The sequence below is a fragment of the Leuciscus leuciscus genome (assembly GCF_965113295.1).
Source record: "Leuciscus leuciscus genome assembly, chromosome: 2".
NCBI classification, from domain to species: Eukaryota; Metazoa; Chordata; class Actinopteri; order Cypriniformes; family Leuciscidae; genus Leuciscus; species Leuciscus leuciscus.
Genome location: NC_138726.1, coordinates 9,955,093 through 9,977,859, shown reverse-complemented (window position 1 = coordinate 9,977,859; position 22,767 = coordinate 9,955,093). Strand labels below are relative to the sequence as shown.

The following is a 22,767-nucleotide window of genomic DNA, read 5'->3' as shown; positions in this document are numbered from 1 at the left end:
GTGTTATGATTTCAGTTATGATATTGTTTGGAACAGATAATTCCCTCTACATTTGCGTATTCAACCACAATGATGTTCTAAAAAAAACAACAGCACCAGATGATTTAAAATGATGAAATAATCTGTATTTATTGTCAGTCAGGATACACAGCTTTCAAACACAAGTCTAAACGCACAGATGAAACAAACGGATGCGTTTGTGGCCATACGTTGATATCAACATTCACACACAAGGCTATTGAATCCTATGTAAACAACCAGAGCATTAGGGGACTGTTTAGTCTTTCAAATCTTCAGCAGGAGATACTGACTCACTCTTCTCTGCAGAGGCTTCTTTCCTAAGGCTCTTGAGGCATTTATCGAGTCTCTTGATGCACAATGTTATATCTTCTTTGGTTATTCCAATAGCGGAGGCTGCATTAAGGTACGGGCACGGATAGGAATCCGCGTGTGACATGAAGCCATTGAACGTGTGTCCGCTCACGGTCTGTTCCACACCCAGTGGGACCACCCTGCAACAAAATTTTGCATGAATGAACAAGCCATCTGATTCATTTCCGCATTGCTTCTCCTACAGAAACATCACTGTTTTGTTCAGTAGCTTCTTCTGTGCAAGAGAAAGCAAACAACTCTGCAAGAGACAAATCTGATTATTATCTGTAAAAGTGACTGAAGTTGACTGAAATTATCCATTCTCAGATTTTGTTTATATTATCTGTACTTGAAGACAATATCATATTAATGAAATAAGAGGCCATGTGAATGTATTTAAAGAGAATACACTTTCATTGGTAACACTTTATTTTAGCATCCTTGTTACATGTAGTAACTGTAGAAATAACTATCAATTATGCATAGTAAGAACATGTATTTAATTACTATTACTCAGTCAGTAAATGTATAATTACACTGTAACAAAGACACCTTAAAATATAGTGGAAGTTCTTAACACTTAAAGTACAGTACACTTAAAAAGTGCACTTTGTAATAATGTCAAATGAACAGTTTTACTTTAAAGAACATGTTAACTCATTGTTTTAATCATTTTTTGTCATGTTTTAAAGAAGTACACTTGTTTTGACGTGTTGACTAACATACTAAAGCACATGTAAAGTACTTTATTAGATTATAATAAACTGCTGTTTTATTCAAAATAGTAAAATATATAGTTAATATATTTAACGTAGTAAAATTGCAACTTTACAACAAATGTGTAATTATAAATATATTTCAATACATGATATTAAACATTTGTATGTCCTTGTGCTGTGGTTTTCTGCATGCATGACTAGCTACACCAAGAATCCTTCTACAAAAAAGTTCCACAACATGTATATTATCTAAAAAATATATGTTATCCGAGCAAGTAGAATAATAATAGAATTATTTATTTATGAACATGATGTAAACAGGCAAGGACGAATGACAGAAAACTGAAATTTCCAGTAGCATTGATATGGTAGTGGCACCATAATTTATTTATACTGAAACATTAAACATTATTCTGTCTACTGTCTCTTCTCAAAGATTTCCTAAGTATCAAACATACTTTACAGTAAGCTATTGATGAAGCTTATCTAATGTTATGCAATTTGGACAATGAAAACAAAAGTTCTCAATACTTGTTCCAAATAGTTGTGTCATCCTAATTATTACCACTACAATGATTAATTTCTTACTAAAAATTATAAATTAAACTGATCCTCTAAAAGATTAATGAGGACAATTAGAGTCTCTCTTACAAGGCGAAAGAGTTTCTAAAACAAAACATGAGCCAATTCAGAGAGTTTTACATGGCTCTTTCCAAATTCACTGACATTTAGTTCAATCTTAAATTATGGTGTCATATTTATTCATTGCACATCTATCACTGCAGATATAGTGCACAGTCTGTGACAGACTAAAAGGAGGTGGAGAGGATAATGCAACAAGATAAGCCCTTGAGAATGAGAATGACTCCCATTTAAATAATGAAAGTGGACAGCAGAAAGAAGGTTTCATCAATATTTCATCAGATCATATAGTGTCCAGTAGAAAATATTGTATCACTTTATTTTACAGTGTCCTTGTTACACATTGTATGTAGTTATTATAATAACTATAAATTATGCATGATTACATGAACTGTAATTAACCCTAAATCAAACCCTAATGCTAACCCTATAGCAGGTACATGTAGTTAATTATTATTACTCTGTATTAAATGTGTAATTACACTGTAACAAGGACACCTTACAATAAAGTGTAACCGAAAATATAAAGAGAAGAAAAATGATGTAGCTTTGGGATGTGAAAATATTCAATTAGTCAGCTTGTATACAGTATAAGAAGTTAAATGTAAGCTACATTGACCCCAGAAAGTATTTTGAGAGTTAAGCCATACTTTAAGTGGCATAAGGATAACATGCACACTTCTGAATCACAACATTTCAAGAAAAAAGCTAGGTTAGTTAGTTAACTGTTAAGTTATAGATTATATAACAATAGACAAATTGTTTAAAAGTATTTAGACACTTTCTGTTTGTCAAACAGTGGGGCATGCAGTTCATCACAGTTAGTTCTCATCTGTGTGAACTTGAGGAGAGTGACTTCACATCCATACTTTTTTTTTTTTTTTTTTTGAAGTGAAATTAGAGGACAATATATGCTCACCTGGCCCCAGACACCTGTCTGGTGAAGAGCATGGAGCCCAGCTGAGTGACCGCTGCGTTACTGTGTGTCTGGAGACGGTTCAGTGACATAGCTGGAGTGTACAGGAACAACATTAGACAACTTTTCATACATTTGTACTTTTGTAGATTTTAGTTTGAAAATAGTTTGAAAAAGATGCTTAATTGCTTAACTGAAATTTTAACTAAAAATTATTTAAATATAATTAACGTTAGCTGAACTTTGCAGTGCTTTTCTAACCCACTTAAAGGAATAGTTCACTTAAAAATAAATTGTGTCATCATTTACTCACCCTCAAGTTGTTCCAAACCTGTATGAATTTCTTTCTTCTGCTGAACACAAAGGAAGATATTTTGAAGAATGTCAGTAACTAGACAGTTGATGGACCCCATTGACTTCTATAGTAGGAAAAAAATACCATGGAAGTCAATGATGTACATCAACTGTTTGGTTACCAACATTCTTCAAAATATCTTCTTTTGTGTTCAGCAGAAGAAAGAAATTCATACAGGTTTGGAACAACTTGAGGGTGAGAAAATTATGACAGAATTTATTTTAAGTGAACTATTCCTTTAAGTAGGACTTAAAGGGATACTCCGCTTTTTTGGGAAATAGGCTACTGAGCTGGGGACTATTATCAGGTGCTGCGTCATATCATTACGCCTGCTGGACTCATGGTACGGCAGCAAAGTTTCTTGATTATTACGCAGGAATGAGAGTATAGTTCCTAGCCATATCAGCCTAGAAAATCGCAACTTTACATTTTCCGTCGGTCTTAGTACACGATGTAACTACAGAAGAGTCAAGTTTTAAATAGGAAAAATATCGAAACTCTTTGTTCATTTTTTTGAGAGAGATGCTAATGGTCTTGTCTGGTTCAATTCATTATGCTAAGCTATGCTAAAAGTGGGACCCCCAGACCCGGAGATCGGCTGAATCGATTCGAAAACGGTAAAACTCAACTGTTTAACTCAGGGGGAGTTGTAAAATGAGACTATTTCCCAAAAAAGTGGAGTATCCCTTTATGTACATCTTTATATGTAATTTTACAATTACTTATATTAGCTTTGAAATGTGGTTAAAGTGTACTGCTGACTATACTGACGAGCATTTATATAACTAAAATACATGTTTCAACAGAAATTACATTAAAGTATATGTCATGTATTTAAATATATTTTTAATTACACATTTGTAATGAAGTTACAATTTAGTACATTTAATATATATTAACTTTAAATGTAATATTGAATAACACACTACAGTTACATTTATAATCAAGTACATTACATGTGTTTTAGTATGTTAGTCAACACATCAAACAAAGTGTACATTAAAGCATGGCAAAAGATTATTAAAACATACTGATTTAAAATCTACTGAAAGTAAAACTATTTGATAATTTCAAAGTGCACTTTTTAAAAGTGAAGTGTTTTTTTATTTTATTAATCATATTATATTAATACAACTAGGTTTCACAAAAAGGTCATTGACTGATAGCACCACAAGAACGCTTAAGGAGCCATATAACCCTATGTTGCGCGGCCTTGTGGGGACGTTTATTTGGTCCCCATGAGGAAAACAGCTTATACATATTAATGATGTTTTCTGTAAATGTAAAAATGCAGAAAGTTTTCTGTTATGGTAGGTTTAGAGGATAGAATATACAGTTTGAAGTATACAAATCCAACGAAGGAAACCCAACGCGCGCGTGTGTGTGTGTTAAATGTTGTTTGCCAAAGAAAAAGAAAAATTCTGTTAAAATACAGGATCACATTTGAACAGTTGTAAATAGAGAAAAATGCAGAGATGCTCTTTGCAGTCAGATGGTGTAATTACAGCATCTACCAGCAGGGGCTAACAGGTTTATGCTAACCAAACAACCCTTGATCCCTTGTGCGACATGCAAAAACGTTTGGAACTATTTTTATTTACAATCAAACAATACATGAAATGTTCATTAAACTGTTTTATATTAGCAGCAGCAGCCTTCTTGCTCGTATGACACGGCACTATATATTATGTATTATTTCTCACCCAGTGATATTGGATTGTGTGGCGTATGCAGCAGTCTCTCCCCATGCCTCTCAGCAAGAGCTTTCAGCTCCTGTGCCAGGTGGCTGTACAGCTCCTGTGGGCCATACAAAACTCCAGTTATAAATAGCTTTCCACACTCCACTTTACACACCTTTTCTTGTCGCACATTCTGTTTTCTGCTAATGTAGCATTTCTGTGTCTGCTGGCCTTCAGTACACCCACCACCTGCATCATTCTCCAGCCCCCCTAGCTCTCTCCTTTCCAGGCAAACACGCAGCCTGCTTTCCCATCTGAAGCTGTAATGTAATTGCGTCAACAGAATCAGCTGTGTTGGCAGAGTTGTGGGTCCACCACTGGGATCAATTATAAATGAACTGTAAGAGGTCACAGCCCCCTATTATGATGCTGTTAGTAAGACAGTATGAAAACACAGAGACAATAACCTGCTGTCTTTGACAGTTCATATTATGCAGCAGCCCACATTATGCAAACGAAATTCATCCTAGCAACCAAATGGAAAACCCTATGTTTGCATAAGGCATAGGAATGTTTGCACAGGCAAAAAATGCCGAAATTTAAAATAAAATAAAAAAATACGGACAAATCACCCTTGTGAAAATGCTTTAAATGCTTTGAACGTGCACTTTAAATACTTTAAATAAAGGTAAATATTGGAAGAAAAAAAACTGTACTTGCAGATATCAATGAAATAAAAGGCCACTTCAGTGTACTTAAGGAGAGTATACTTTCATGACTGTCTTAGACTTAAGTACACTTAAAATTTGTACTTTGTAATTGTCAGGGTTCTGATACGTGTTATCTGTATTTGTGTTACTATGAGTTGGTTTTCCCTGTCATTTGTCTCCTTGGTTACTGATTGATTAGCATGCACCTGCTGTTGTTTTGCTTGATTAGTTCACTCTGTTATTTAAGCCCTGTTCTGTTCAGTTGTTTGTCCGATCACGTCTTTGTTATCTGTTATTAAACACCGGACTGCTGCACTAGAATCCTGTTTATTTTGGTATCTTTGCCTCAACCATACGTGACAGAAGATCGGACTGTGGCCCCGTTTACACGATGGGAAAACGCAGATATTTCCCTGCGTTTTGGCCTGTCATTTACACGAAAACGCCGTTTTTATCCCAGAAAACGATTATTTCTAAAAACTCCGGCCAAAGTGGAGATTTCTGAAAACGCCGGTTATGTGTTGCCGTGTCAACTGGGAGAAACGGGGTTTTAGGTTCTCAAACGTCACATTATGCGCCAGAAAATGCTTACGTCATGTGAGCGCCCTATGTTTAGAGTTTGTTCCATACTGTCTATGAGTTTGTTTGGCTACTATTTGATCATGGATGCTGTTAAAGTGGTACTCATTTTTACTTTTGTGAAAACGCTTTTGGCCTGTTTGCATTTGCTTCGCTGTCTGTCCACACGAACGAACCTCGCGCCATGTCTATTGTTTTGAAAGGAACAGGAAGTCGCTCGTGCTATTCGTCGTTGTCGATTTTGAGGATTCTGATTGGCTTGCATGGCTTTATCCTTCTCCTTACACTGCCGCCCCTTTGTATTTATGCGGGTTGATGTAAACGACAACTTTTTTTGAAAACGATATTGTGTGCACGATGTTATTTTTGAAAACGGAGGGGGAGAAATATTCGTTTCTCTAAATACCCGGCTATGTGTAAATGTGGCCTGACTGTGGATTTAGTAGCAGTCAGAATCCTCCTGCTCTCACAGGGGAACCAATCCCTGGAGGCGCACACACAGGCTTTCTTGGAGCTACAACATCTGGTTCATTATGATGACGCAAGCCTGCGTGTGTTTTTCCGGGCAGGCGCACCCTGGTCTTTTCATTGAGGAACGAGCCTCCAGGGAGCTTTAAAGACTAAGTGGAATGGGTCCTTTTCCACAATGGTTCCCCATCTACGATCTGCCAGAGCAGGGAGGAAATCAGTGCTCCAGCCACCACCAACAGTCCAGCACCAGCGATACCTGTGCCCCCCCGCAGATAATGAGCCCGAGTCTGAGCCAAAGCCAAAGCCAGTGCTAAATATCGCCCCAGAGCCCGAGCCAGCCACTTCTGACAAGGGGTGTGAGCCGGCATCTTCACCTGTGCCTGTGGACCTATTGGTGGAGTATGAGGGGAAGAACTAAAGCCCTACTCCCTCTACTATGGCTTGTTGGGAGTGTATCTTTCCTGTCCCATCACCAAGCTGATATCAGTTATTGATATCAGTGTTCCCACAAAGCCTACCTCTCCCATCTCTTCTGAAAGTTTTAAGTCTGCCTAGTAAAAACTGTATGCCTGTTCCCTGTCAGCCAAGAGGGTTGTTCAAAAGATGACTACCTGTTCCGTGTCAACCAAGAGTGTCATTCAAGAGAGAGTTGTCTGTCCTACGTATTTCCAAAGATTTGTGAAATTCATGTTTGCGCTACCCAAGCCTCCTACCCTGTCTGCACTGTCTTCTCTCAGCCCTTCAACTCCTTCCACGCTGACTCTGCCTCCCCTCCAGGATGCGCTATGGTCCTCGAGTTTGACAGTCCAGCTCAGGAGTGTCAACCCACTAGCACCACCAAGAACTTCCTTGCCCGTCAATCCATCTCGGCCTGTTGACCCTGGCTCCTCCTAGGGCTGCTCGATTATGGAAAAAATCATAATCACGATTATTTTGGTCAGTATTGAAATCACGATTATGTAACACGATTATTTCACATGACTTTGGGAACGTGTTGCATTTATTAAAAAGACACGGTAACACTTTACAATAATGTTAATTCGTTAACATTAGTTAATGTATTAACTAACATGAACTAACAATGAGAAATACATTTGTTACAGTATTTATTAATCTTTTTTAATGTTAGTTAATAAAAATACAGCTGTTCATTGTTTGTTTATGTTAAGTTTACAGTGCATTAACTAATGTTAACAAATACAACCTTTCACTTTAATAACGTATTAGTAAGTGGTGAAATTAATATTAACTAAGATTAGTAAATGCTGTAGAAGTATTGTTCATTATTGTTAACTAATGCTAATTAATGAACCTTATTGTAAAGTGTTACCAAAGACACCTTTCAACAATTCTTAAAAAATCGAAATTTGAACATTGATTGTACTTTTTGAACTATAATAAATAATATAGTATTTTAATATATTCCCGCAGGTCTACCACTTATAGCCTAATGCGGGAAATTCCCCCGCAAACATTGATTCACTTTAGCATGTAGATTGTATGAGTAGCCTAAATGAATCCACACAGATTATAAAATCAAATCAATAATTTTAAAACTTTCTCCAAGACGCAATTTCACAAACCGCGTGAGTGTTCAGCGGTGATGCGTCTTCTCTCTCTCTGTCTCTCAAAATGCGCTGGACAAGGCAAGCGTCGAAACTACACATTCGCGTTCAGGAGTCGGGACATGATGGAATTGTCACTTGCACAATCGGGCCAGCATTGCATCGTAACTAAAGTTGATAATTTTTACTTCGTTTTAAGTTTGATCAGTTTAAACATTCAAGCTGAGAGAGTTTATGGCATCGGGAGGGGCGGATGTGCGCGTGCGCGCGTCATTCAGAACACAAGACAAAATAAGAGCGTTCTTTCAAAACAGAACATGGCAAAATAATCGTTTTTTACTCGATTATACTATTTTGGTGATCGTTGGGAGCAAAAATCGAAATCGAAATCGAAATTCAATTAATTGCACAGCCCTAGCTCCTCCCCCATTCAACTCCACCGGGCTCCCTCTTCCCTCGGGCTACGACTTCCGGGGCATCAGCTGCACTTCGTCCCTTCACCCCTTTGTCTCCGTCGGGCTCCTCCCTTCAGCTCCGCCTTGGTCCTCGGTCGCTCCGCCTTCGCCTCAGTCCTGAGCTGTGTTCGAAATCGTCCACTATACAATCATTTACTATTCCATACATTACTCCACTAATATAATCCACTTGAAGAATGAATTTGGCGCGCGACTCTCATCGTGCATTATGGGTATTCTCTAGCCGTTCAGCATACATAGGTTGTACACTCATTATTGCGGTGCATTGTGGGATTGAATGAGTGCATTTAATATAAATTTAAACTAGAATACATTTTGATTTAATTGCAATTAACATGTAAATAAGTGTTGGAAAATTACATTCAGTTTGTAACAAGTACTCTTTTTGAAAAGTATGCTAAAGTGCACTTCCTTTTTCTCATGGGTACAGTCCAAATATTCTTTCTCTTTTGGCTAAAACATGTTAGACCACCAAATACAACCACAGAGAACATCTTATATGATCAACAAAGGTGGTAAATTATTAATAATCCGGATGCATTAGCAGTAAATCAATATCCCCTTAAGTTCCTTATCACATAATGGCTAATGGTATTTTCCTCCATGTACTGAAGTCTCATTGGGATAATATGCCCACCTGCCAGTGGTTCTCAACCAGGGGGCCTCAGTAAACTTCCAAGGGGACCACAGAATGAAAAACACTGTTGATATTTGAAATCAACCCAAACAAACACACCCCCTCCCTTCATGGCTCTGCCCCCAAAATGCACCAAGAGTGGATGTCTCTTTATCATAGCAGAAGCAAAGCTAAATAACACTTTGCGAAAAATAAAGCGAAGATGATGACAAACAACAAGGAAGAAAAAAAAAAAGAAGATACAGTACACAAGAGTATATACAAGCTTGTTGTTAGACACCAGCAGCACACGAGCTCCAGACGAACTATGACACTCAAAACTGTCCTGTTACTATAGCTAACATTACAACACGAGCATCTTGGTTCTGTGAAACACAGCAAAAACCAATGTTACTCGCAAATGGTGCAGAAACAACGCAACTTCTACAACTGTTTTCCATTTCCTGCTTCGGTCTCTCCAGCGCTGGAAAGCTTTTCTAATATTAATGTGGATCCTAAAGCTCTTGATCATAACCCTTCTTTTTCCAGTGATATTCCTTTGACCTTTTTTTGTAATCTCTCTCAGCCATCTCTCTTTCTACAGTCTTTCTTCAAATCTTCCTCTTGCTCACTCTCTCTTAGTGTTGTCAAAAGACCCGGTACTTCGGTACCAAGTCGGTACTCATTTTTTTTTAAACGTCACGGTACCAGGTTTTCTCAAACCCGGTACTTGATGCGCGTGCATGCCCGAAGCGCGTGCAGTTGCGTCCTCTTCATAAAAGCGCTGATGGCGATTGGCGGTGCTGCTGCTGATGTGGTGCTGATGTTTTTGCGCGTGCAGATACGTTATTTCAAATGGCATAGCAACGACAGACGCCACGGGAGTACAAACGCTTGTGCGAACTGCGCTCTCCATGACGACGAGGAAGTGTGACATAGGCCTATTAATTGATTTCTAGCCCTTGCATTAGCTTTACTACTAGATATATTTATGGAGATGAGAAATAAAAAGCCGTCATTAATATCAGTCCGTCAGAAAAGCAGTTCTAGTCTTATTCTTGGCTGGATAACTCTTAGCAGGTTTAAAAAGCCCTTTTAAAGTTAAATATGAATACAGTTTTGGATTAAATAAAAGTATAGTCAAGTCAAATAAAACATATTTTATCTCCTGTATAGTTTGGTAATGCTACAATAAGATACCATTCATTAACATCACTTAATGCGTTATCTAACATAACACATTGAGTGAACAATATATTTTTACAACATTAATTAATGTTTGTGAATGTTATTTAATACAAAACACTTGATTGGTCATGTTTGTTCACTTCATTCATTGTGCATTAAATAATGTTAACAGAAATAATGTTAACTTTTAATTTAAAAAAAGTATTTTTAAATTAACCCCTAAAGGAGAATAATTGCGACAGTATATAACTATTGTTTTTTTTGTTAGGTCATTTTATCTAATGTTATCTAACAAATGGAATCTTATTGTAAAGTGTTTTTAATACTACAGTTTCCATCTTTGTGATATACACTTTAATATAATTATGTAAATTTAATCTAAATTAAGCTTTGGTACCGAAATTGGTACCGAGAACCGTGGATTTTCACTGGTATCGGTACCGAATACTGAAATTTTGGTACCGTGACAACACTACTCTCTCTCCTCCCCCATCATGAGTGGACTCGCCCCCTACTGCTGATTGGCTACAAATGTGTTGTGGCACTTGGTCCGATCCACTTTCAACAGCGTTTGCTGCATGATGAACTGACAGGAAAGCTTCAAGATGGAAGAATTTAATTTGGGGTACAATCTGAACTTGTAAACCTCTGATGATCTGTGTGTTATTACCTATCCTAAGTTTCTCATATTGCGGTCTGTATCTGTGTATTTATGTATCTATTTTAATTTTAATTTTTAATTTGCAATTTTATTGCAAGGATCAGTGGCTTGGACCTGGGGGACCGCTGGGGGGGTCAGAGGGTACATTTTTGTTCTGTTTATTGTGAAGAAAACTTTGGGTAATTGTATGTGATCCTATCTATGAAAAATCAATAAAAAATTAATTCCCCCTCCCCAAAAAAGAAATCACTTACTGCACCTTTAAAACTAAATGCCTCCAACTAAAGTAAAAGTTAAAGTACTAAAATTACAAACTGAAATAAAACTCAAATTGAAATAAAAAGAAAATATATGAAAACTATTTAGAAATGTATTTAAAAAACAAAAACTAATAAAAATGACAAAAGCACTTAAAACTGAAAATGTAAAAATATGTATTAAATATTAATAAAAACTAATATATACATAATACTAAATTAAGAAATAAAAGCAAATAAAAATGAATGAAATTTATAAATATAAAAAATATATTTAAATAATGTCAGTATATAAATAATACTAAATTAACAGTCATACTGGCCAGTTATAATTTGAAGTTATGAGCCCAGCGGCTTTCTTCCTTTTTTTTTTTTTACCTTTCTCTCAGACAGAAGTTTCTTGTAGCCGCTGGCCCCCAGTGTGAGCAGCGTAATGAGGACGTCTAAAGACGGAGAAGCAGAAGCTCGACCTGGACAAGAGCAGGTAATATCAATGACTTTAACATCAACAGCTTGCAATAGTACTGCTTAAGTAAATTGTAATGCATTAAAAAAAATGTTTCTCATTGCAACACTTTATAGCAGTACATAGAGAATGTGAAGTACAAACATAAGGATGCATGATATATCAGTACCATAACAGTTATCAGATTTTTTAAGAATTCAGCATTATTGACTGATATTGGATACATAATTATACATGCTTTTTTTCCCTATTTCTGCATTCAGACTGGGATCTAATGGTAATCTTAATGCATAAAAAAACATGCGTTTTTTTTCCCTATTTCTGCATTCAGACTGGGATCTAATGGTAATCTTTAAAAACTAAAACAATTTAAAGAGTATCTATTATGGACTTTTTCAAAGTCTTTATTTTGGTTTTAGGTTCTACTAGAAAAGGTTTTCATGCTTGAATGTTGAAAACACATTATTTTCCACATATTTGTTCATTGTTGCAGCACGTCCTTTCCCAGTCTGTCAGTAATGCTTTGTTCCTGTCTCAATGAAGCCCCTCCTTCTTAAAAGTCACGCCCTTTACCATAACCGCGCATTTTAACACACTACTACTGCAACTCAACTGGGCCTCATTCCCTTTATTTTGCATACGCCTTGGGCGGAAATTATTAAATGAGGAACATTACTGTCACATGTATGCTCTTTTTTGTTTAGTTTCTGTGTTCCCGTTTCCTTAGTTCCTTGTTAATCTCCTTGTTTCCTATTTAGTAAACACCTGTTCTGTTTCAGTCATCCTCTGTGTATTTAATTTCCTGTGTTCCATTGTCCGGTCTCGTCCATGTTATATGGTTGTGTTACATTATTCTGCAGCGATCTCCTGAGTTTTAGTTTGTGCATTATAATAAAGACTATTTTGTTTCTCTACTCTTTCATTGTGTGCTTCAATAGACCCCTTTCCAGTTAGTAAACATGGTGACGTTTTTTTGTGGGCGGAGCTCAGGTGGAGGCAGAACGATTCCCCTGGCCGCTTAACTAACGCTAGTTTGCAAGTTTTGTTAGCTTGTTTTTTAACAATGACTGGAGAAAATCTGATTTTATCTTAATGTGTAAGGTCACTCACTGTCCAGGACCGCGATTGTTATTTGCAAAAGTTAATTTTAACGGACATAACCAGATTGGCCGACCCGTACACGCTCACTCAATGGATGGACGATCTGACAGGATTAACGTTAACACTACCTCGGTTGAGTGAGTGGCCTGACATCTACACCTACCTGATAGAGAAACCAAGCATAAAGACAAACTGAGGGCATATAAATCTTTAGATGCCTATAACTATGTGCTGAATGGTGTTGTGTTGTGTGGTACGATCCGAAGACGACCATGTAAAGAGTGACATTACAGTGCAATTTTAATGATGTGAATATTTTCTAGAAATAAAAATTACAGATACAGCAAATTAATTTTTTAACTATGTATTTGATTATTCTTTCTTACCAGGTTCTTCAAAAAGTCGTCACAATCAAACACAACAATGTAGGCTATACAATCATAGATGATTCACAATCACAATAGTTTTGAAAACATGCGATAAAATTTCTAACTGGAGCCTGTACTCCGTCGATTCTTGCACCCAACAACACAACAAGATGACATTTAATTATAATAATAATATTTTAAGCTCCTTATTATGTAGCCGAATCAGTGCTGGTTTGTATTGGCCGCCTCCAGTTTTCCCTTTGTTTTGCCTCCAGCTAACGCCGTGACGTAATTGTGACGTCGGCGCAAAAGGGGTCTATACCCTTTTCGGTTCCTTGCCACTGTTGCCTTTGGCTTGCTCAGTTGGGGATATTTTGGGGATATTTAATTTAATTTGATCAATCAATAAATTCCTCTTGAAACAAACTTTGTTGTATTATTTTAATTTAATACTGTGAAGCTGCTTTGATACAATCTGTATTGTGAAAAGCGCTATACAAATAAACTTGACTATACAACCAATTATGGACAATTATGACGTTCGTTTCTCGGGAAGAAAACTCAAGACTACAATCGAGGCGTTTCAGAGAGTTCAGAAGCTTACTGATCTAGAGAATAACTGACTTTGTGATTTGTAACTTTGCAGACCGTTTTCATGTGCAAACAGCAACATTACAAACTAAAGAAAGTTGAAAATGTAAAAACAAAAAACATAGGTCCTCTTTAATAAAATCTCTAAATGAATAAAAAAAATGTATGTCCTGTACAATATAATGTTGTGATGCCTAAATTCGCTTGCAACATTTAAAACAACCGATTTTAGTTTTAAGCATTTATTTTTGAGTTGTTTAGACAAAACATTATAGAATGATAGTTATTGGCAATAACATGAAAATTATTATCTGCTTGTCGTATCAGCCTGAAATTTAATACTGTTTCATTCCCTTACAGTGATGCATATCCTTTGGATTTGATAACCTCTGCAGTAAAATTCATAAGCAGTATTCACTTGTTTGACAATGGACCAAATTGCAAGCGCTTTCCGCTGTCTAACTCACTCTAGCACACTCAGTGAATCAATAGTATTAGGAGTGTTTGGGATTTCCTCTGCAGTGCAGAAAAAGTGGGAGGGATATGTGGGAGCCAGCAGAGAGCAGTTCTGAAGTGGCACACTGCACAAACAAAAACTCTTTCTAGATTTCTAGAGATAGTGTACGTGCAAGAGGAAATGGACACATTCAGGCATACCACTTTTTACAGTAAATATTCAGTTTGTTTAAAGGGATAGCAGTATTTTAGTCTTGACTCTTCAATTGCAACTGTTTGTAACAGATTACTCATCTACAACATATTTGCTGTTTAAAGAAAATATGCATACCAGGGTACATCTTACTGATCTCCTTAATGAAGCTCTCATCAAACCCTGCGATGATGGCACCACCAACTGGGACCATGAAGTTTTTATCAAGACTTTGGACAAAGGCATCGATTCTCCCAACGCGACCCCCCTATAAAAACACCTCATAAGCCTATTTGGTTTCATTGAAATAAAGTAAATTATTGCAGTAAATTTACACAAAAAAGTATGTTACCTGCTGAATAAGGTGCATACATTTGGATGATTGCATTCCATAGGCATTATTGACTATGTGAGGAATATCGTGCTTGGCACACAGAACAGCAAGTTCCTCTAGCCTGTAAAAAGAAACAAAATAAAGTGACTATGCAAATTGACTGTGCAATATATATATATATATATATATATATACCTCCATTAGTGTTTCACAAAAGAAAGAAGAGAATATGAGGTCGGATTGTTAGTGAGTAAATGATGACAGAATTTTCTTTTTATGGTGAACTGTTCCTTTAAACTTTATGTCTACATGCTTACAGAAACTTTGCAGGCTAAAGATTTGTTTTAGTAAAGAAACTGACCTGTCAGGGACACGTGGCGCAAAACAGGATGTTGTGGAATGGACACAGAGGATGTTTTTAGCACCCAACTCCTCAATCTTCCTCTCCACTTCCTCCATGTTTGTTCTCAGCTCATCTCCTTCCAAGACATTCTCTATCACCACAGGTTCAAACCCTTTCAAAAGTTGGAAAACATTTGATGTACTTTTGTGAAAAGAGTTCATTTTAAAATAATTTTCTACACTAATATAAAGGAAAGCACCATGAGGGTCAACTGTGACATATTCGGATCCCACTTTATATTAGGTGTCTTTAACTACAATGTACTTATTCTGATCATGTTGTAGTGCAAAACGCTTTTGATGCTACTGAGGGGGATACTGGTAAGGTTAGGGACTAAGGGAAGGGTCAAAAGTGTAATTGTAGATGCAATTACAGAAATTAATCACAGCTGTAATTACATTTAGGTTTTTTTTTATATATATGTGCAAAGTAAAAACATGTATGTACACAATAAGTGCATTGTATCAAATGATTAATTTAAATCTTAGTACAAAGTAGGTAAAGACCCTTAATATAAAGTGGGTCCTAAAGGGTTACACTTTATTTTAATGTGTCCTTGTTACAGTGCGATTATACATTTAAGTACTGAGTTATATTAATTAAATACATGTACTTACTATAGGGTTATGGTTAGGATTTGGGTTTGCTTAAGGGTTAGTTGCATATAATTATGCATAATTTCTAGTTATTACTATAGTAACTACATGCAAGACATGTAACAAGAACACTGTAAAATCAAGTGTTACCTAGAAATATATATTTTTAAAATAACAAAAATGACAAAAGCATATAACAAAATAACTGAAACTAAAATTAAAATGAAATCTGAAAAAATAAATATAAAAGCTAATTCAATATAACCTACAATAGCATATACTGTAGATAACACAGGTGTTCTCTGTGGTGGGCTGTATTGAAAACTGGCCCTCAGGGAATCTTACCAGCAGTCACCATGGATTTGAAACAGGACTTCTGGTCAATGCGAGGCCAGAGGATGTATCGTGCTCCTGGCCTCCTGTGTCTCAGGGTGAGGAAACACAACGTGAGACTCATTCCTGTCGCCATGGGGACCACAAAGCACGAGGACACACTCCTAACACCTGTGAAAACAGTTACAAAAATGCACAAAAACACTGGATTATAAGCGAAGGCTTGCTGTTTGCTTGTTTGTTCTGCTTAGTGTTGTGTCCCATTACCAAGCATGTTGTTTAATAAAACATCACAGAAAGTACCTGTAAACTTCAGCACATCCAGAACTACTGAATTAGTGATTTTATTCAAGAGGCTGGAACCAGCAGCCTTAGGCTGAACAGCAGCAATGTCACCCGATCGGCCGATTCCATGGATCAGTCTGAGGGGAAAATATTATATAAATAATATTTTTATTCAACAAGGAGCAATTGATCAAAAGTGACAGTCAAGGGTTTTTCACTGTTAAAAAAAACTACTTCATATAAATGCTGTTCTTTCAACTGTGTTCATTAAATAATTCTGCATCATGGTTTCCACAAAAAAATATGAAACTGTTTTCAACATTGATAATAATAAGAAATGTTTCCTGAGCTGTAAATCAGCATATTAAAATGAATTATCATCATGACTGGAGTCATGATGCCAAAAATTCAGCTTTGATCACTTGAATAAATTACAGTTTAGTATGACATAGAAAACAGATAGCCTATGTTAAATTGTAATATTACAGTTTTTACTGTATTTTTGATCAAATAAATGCAGAAGAGAATAAAAAATCTTACAGACCCCAAATTTTTGCAGTAGACTAGTACTAGTAGGCTAGTAATATAATTAGGGTAGTTTTGTAAAAGTCACTGACTAATAATTACAGGCGAGTTGAGAGCACAAATCACAAAATATTTAGTAGTCATGAAAACGTATTCAGATTTAGCATATTAATGATGCATTCACCTCATAAATCATGACACACTGCTCTAGCACAGGAAAGTGCATACCGTATTTTCCGGACTATAAGTCGCACTTTTTTTCATAGTTTGGCTGGTCCTGCGACTTATATTCAGGTGCGACTTATATATCAAAATTAATTCAGACTGAGATGAACCAAGAGAAAACATTACCGTCTACAGCCGCGAGAGGGCGCTCTAGTTGGCGGAGTTGTTCAAAAGCGACACCAAGGATGAAGAAAATGAGGGGGAATGAGATCGCGGGAGCTTGGTGAACTTGTTTACTGGTAATTTGCTTGTTGGACTCGCTGGTTTAAGTTAATTTAGCCTATTCAGCCTCCCAGGTATATGTTCTTTATGCTATTGTGTAGCTGAATAACTGTTAATGTGTTGCGTTAACATACCGGACACCTATTCAGTCTGTTGTTCTGTGTTGTTGAATAACTTGCCTTTCCAGATTAAATGTCTGTTCTTGGTCTTGAATTTTGTGAAATAAATTTCTAAATAAATGCGACTTATAGTCCAGTGCGACTTATATATGTTTTTTTCCTCTTCATGACGCATTTTTTGACTGATGCGACTCATACTCCGAAGCGACTTATAGTCCGGAAAATACGGTAAGTTCAAGTGCATGCTTTTAAAACGAAAAAGTATTGGTATCGGTATCGATATCGGCGATACTGACCCTGTATTTACTTGGTATCGGATCGATACCGAAATTTGGAGTATCGCCCACCTCTACTCTAAACCCCTCCTTTCCGAGAGCCTACTTTGCTCTGATTGGTCAGATGGCCCAGTGTGTTATGATTGGTCTACTCTACTCTGGGTTGCATTTCCCACAGCCAACTATGCGCGACGCAAGAGTTCCAATGATCAAGGCGGGTGATGCTTTTGGGAAACAAACCCCAGATTGGTCAGATGACCCAGTCTGTTGAGATTGGTGCTTGCATGCCAATGGTTGCAGCAAGTGTCGGAAACCAAACGTTCATTACTATATCTGAATTTCAGCTATGGAGACTTCCTCAGCACTGGATGCAGTGAAACGAACAGTAACGATGGCGTTGGTTTTACTCTATCAATTCAACCCCGAGTCCTCATCATGCAAAGTGGATGCAAAGTGGATTTGCTTTTGCAGCACAGAAAACAGCATCTTCTCAACATGTTTAACAACACGAACCAAACTCTTCCAGTCTCAGCTACAACTACAGTGTTTGAGGGCGGGGCAAAATAGATGCTGTTTGCAGGCAGCCAATGAAGACCATATGCTGGCATTATGCAAATGTGCTACAAACCTATGTAGGTTTTTGCATGAAGTAGACAATAACTCTTTATCTGCACTTTGATCTTTGAAACTTTGCAGACCTTTTACATTCGCAAACAACTATATTACACACTACATGAAAAGTAACATCTGAAAAAGCATAATAGGGGCACAGTAATTATTAGTAACAATACACTCATGTCACGATTTGGTTCGAATCACAATACTAATCTCACAATACGATACTTTAAACAAATCCAATTTAAAATGTTACGTTTTTTAATTATTACTTCTAAGACATATGATAAACAAATGAAGGTACTGTTCATAAAAATCCTAAATTTGGTATGAAATCAGGACTTTGGTAGGTTTGACTCGGTAGGCCAACTTCTTCCCCATGTACACTGAAATGGCGACACCAGAATAGAAATAGCAAGTGCAAATGTGTGACACTCTGGGTTTACCATATTTGATGCTTAATTAAACCTGTGATAACTATACATGATGCATATTGTTTCATTTTTGTATTGTGATATCTTGTGACACGATATATATTGTTACTTACACCCATAAACTCATGAATTCACATGAATTTCTTAAATGTGTCCAACCTGTAATGTCTCCTGGCCACCAGGCTGGAGGCAACTCTGCCCTCTCTCTCTCCCACACCACAGTTCCCTAAAAAGTTGTTGCTGTCCATGACGGCCAGCTCATTTAGAAAGAGCTCTATGGTGCTTTCACTCCATCCCTCCTCTGGACATTTGCCCTACAAGGGAAGAGAAACCTGATAGTCACAAGCACCCATTTATGTGTCCACCATGATAAAAAAATCTTTTGAAAATCTAGTTTAAAGTCGGCATGAAACAGAAAATGCGATAGTCTTTTCTTCCCTATTGTGACGTCTATCCAAGTGAAACGGCTTCTGGAAGAAGAAAAAAACGAAGAGCGGGACTTAATTTCGTCCACGGGTTTTGATTGGGTCGTAGAAAGTTGGGTGTTGTTAACTAAATGCCAGTTTTTTTTTTTATTAATTCATAAATATACTTTTTTTGTGGAGACATGCACATGACATATTAAAACCTGAACTAACCATTTCTTGTAATAAAAAATTCTAACTATCTGATATTTTAAGATACTTATTGACCCTCCCTTGTGAAGAAGTGCACTTAGTTTTATTGAATGTGCACTAGTAGTGTACTTCAAATCTTAAAAGCATATTTTTAATAAACTGTGCCGGCAGATAATATAATATTGATTAAATAAAAGGCCATTTAATTGTACTTAAAGTACACTAACATGACTGTTTCTTAACACTTAAATACACTTAAAAAGTGCACTTTGTAATGTCACATTTAAGTCCATTTTAAATAACTGTTTTAACAATATTTTGTTGTGTTTTAATGAAGTACACTTATTTTGATTTGTCGACTAAAACACATGTAAAGTACTTGATTATAATGTTATGTGTTTACATTAACATATGTGCTATTCAATATTGCAAGTTATATATTTTAGGTTATACCCCGGTTTCAGACAAGGCTTAATCTAGTCTCAGACTAAAATGCATGTTTGAGCTGTTTTAACTGAAAGCAACTTGCACTGACATATCTTAAAATATATACAATGCCATTATTTTGTGTCAAGATACACACCAGTAATGTTTTTTTAAAGCACATTTATAAAAGCTACTTAAATGTCCTAGTTGAACTAAGGCCTAATCCTGGCTTAATCTAAACCCTGTCTGTGAAACCAGGCCTATGTACTAACTTGCAACTTACTTAATCATTACAAATGTTTAATTTACAATGTACTTAATACAAACAAGTTACAAACAGAATGACATTAAAGTATATTTTAGATTGCCATAAACGCTTGTTAAGATGCATTCAGCAATGTAGTTATACCATATTTCAAAGACAATATAATTATGAAAATAAAGATGTACTTAAATTCAGCTATATGTATTTAATATAAATTTAAACAAATTTTTATTTAATTGCAACTATCATGCAATTAAGTGTCCTAAAACATTACATTCAGTTTGCACTTATATATAGCCGTATATATCAGTAATAAGTACTCTTTGTATATGTATGCTAAAGTACACTTCTTTTTCAAAATGGTTTGACAGTCAAGAGGGTCAGCAAGGCTCGTTTTTTTGCATCACATGACTGATTTCGCAGACAAGTTTTTTCTTTCTTTTTTTCTTTATATTAAGCAGAGTAGTTTTTGTTGCACATCACAGCGTATCAAATTAATAAAAAATTTATTCAGAAATTAAAAATGTGCTCAACATAGAACGCATTTTAAATGTTATAAAATGTATGTTATATAATGATCCAGACAAAAAAGAGCGTCATGGCATTGACCCATGTCTCTCTCTTTCTGTCAAACCAGCACATGGACATTCAGCAGTTGTCAATCATAGAGTGATTACCTGCTGTAAAAGGACTCGGATGAGCTGTTCATGACCGCGACGAGCCTGCAGACCCTGTCGCACATATGAGGACGAGACCAGTTTTTCGCTCAGGGTGAAATTTTCGTTGTTCATGTCCTTTCAGTCTTAAAAAGCGCTGCAGGTGAATATGACAGTGACAAGCGCGTGCTGAGTGACGTGCATGCAGACCCGACCGGCTGCTGCGTGACACTGAAGTTTGTCGCTGTATGTCTAAACAGTGGTTTCAGTAATGTGCTTTGCGTGACTGTTACGCTACGGATAAGCAGATGTGAGGTTAAACATTTTCTAATATCTCTGAGTCAGCATGAGTTTCAAATCGATCAGCTTGAAGTGTACTGTTTACTTCCAGGTCGAAACTCCACCCATTTAATGACGTCTGTATTTCAAAGTAAAAGTCCTCGACGTCAGCGAATTCATGCACCGTTGCAGCCATTACAAAGGAACAACTTTATATAATTATTAGTGCTGTCAATCGATAAAAAAAAAAAAACGAATTAATCGCACATTTCTCTATAATTAATCATGATTAATCACATCAAACATTAAAGCTTTTATATTTTTTGTTTTAATAATTTGTAATTTAATCTCCAAATTTATGTAAAAACAACAAAGTCAGTAGCCTATATTTTTAATATTTTGAATAGCATCTTTTTATGAAAAAAGGCCAGTATCACCGATACAAATACTGCTACTGAACTCTATGAAAACTCTATGAAAGTGATTTTTTGATGAAACAACTTTTAATTTAAGTGAACTTAAAAAGAAAATCTTCACATAGACCCATTATAATAAATGTCACATTTACTGGGCTAAAAAAATGTATTGCCCAATCAAACTGCACAAAAAGTTATTGTTTTCATTGTTGTTGACCCATGTAACCTTGTAAACAGTGCTTTTAGATAATCAGATAGGTCTAACAGGTAGGATATATACAGAAATTGAATAAGTTATCAAACACTTCACAGTCTTCACTGCATAAATTATAAATTAAATATAGATGAATCCTTATTAAAGCAACAAAAGTTATTCAGTCATGGGCAATGAGGGATTTTCTCTTTTTCTTTTGTTCTTTGATTATCCTTGATGACAGACAGCAGCAGGTGTATTAGGCTGCTGTCACTTTAACTGCGGATTACTTAAACAAGAAGTTAATATTAAGTGACTTAGATTTTAGACACCGTATTGCCTGTTTTTGCTTCATTTCATCAACGAAAATAGTTCAAAACAAAGCCACACACGGCAGTGTTTCCTTACAAAAATTTGCAATAGCTTCCTTGCAGGCAGCAGCAAAAAAAGCCAGAGCAAAGCACCTCTCTAAATTGATCAGTAAACACTCAAACAGACCCAAAATTTTATTTAGTACTATAAACTCTGTTATCAACCCCCCAAATTCCCCAATCGTTGATGTATCCACTGATACCTGTGAGAAATTTCTCAAGTTTTTTACTAACAAAATTGAGAACATTTTAGATCATTTGAAATCATTTTGATCGCAAATGAAACCTACTACATCATCCCATGATGCTATTCCCTCCTATATTAATAAAGGATGTTTTTGATGCAGTTGGCCCCTCCATTCAGATCATTTTAAATTCATGCCTTGCATCCAGCACTGTCCCTGCGTGTTTTAAGCATGTGGTTGTCCAACCCTTGCTTAAAAAACACAAGCTCGAAAAAACTACCGCCCCATTTCTAAGCTTCCTTTTATTTCTAAAGTTCTGGAAAAAGCTGTTCTGTCACAGCTGATTCCCTTTCTCACCACTCACAACATACTAGAACCTTTTCAGTCAGGTTTCAGACCCCTTCATAGCAGTGAAACAGCCCTGCTCAAAGTAACCAATGATCTTCTTCTCACACTAGATTCAGGTGATAATGCCATCCTGATATTATTGGATCTTAGTGCCGCCTTCGACACCATTGATCACAACATCTTCCTCACCCGCCTTGATCAGCAGGTGGGCATTAGCCTGGATTCAAAGGCAGAAATGGAGGGGGCAGATCTATCCAGGGGGAG

The 22,767-nt window shown here is 36.4% G+C and overlaps 1 protein-coding gene across 1 annotated transcript; it reads right to left on the bottom strand.

Moving 5' to 3' along the window:
- Nucleotides 1-100: 100 nt before the first annotated feature.
- sepsecs (Sep (O-phosphoserine) tRNA:Sec (selenocysteine) tRNA synthase) lies at nt 101-21,131 on the bottom strand. Its single transcript, XM_082161725.1, has 11 exons — nt 20,733-21,131; nt 18,907-19,061; nt 16,351-16,469; nt 16,060-16,218; nt 15,077-15,230; nt 14,734-14,836; nt 14,520-14,649; nt 11,585-11,676; nt 4,708-4,801; nt 2,653-2,743; nt 101-512 (listed from the first exon to the last, which is right to left on the bottom strand). The coding sequence occupies exons 1-11, from the start codon at nt 20,844-20,846 to the stop codon at nt 278-280; spliced, it is 1,446 nt and encodes a 481-aa protein (XP_082017851.1). The 5' UTR covers nt 20,847-21,131; the 3' UTR covers nt 101-277.
- Between the last annotated feature and the right edge of the window lie 1,636 nt (nt 21,132-22,767).

Excerpts from the sequence above, each read along its gene's own strand:
- sepsecs (XM_082161725.1), bottom strand. The coding sequence starts at position 20,846 with ATGAACAACGAAAATTTCACCCTGAGCGAAAAACTGGTCTCGTCCTCA. Across the intron at positions 15,231-16,059 it reads CAAATCCATGGTGACTGCTG|GGTTTGAACCTGTGGTGATA; the intron begins GTAAGATTCCCT and ends AACTTTTGAAAG. Across the intron at positions 11,677-14,519 it reads GATCAGTAAGATGTACCCTG|GTCGAGCTTCTGCTTCTCCG; the intron begins GTATGCATATTT and ends GCTCTTGTCCAG.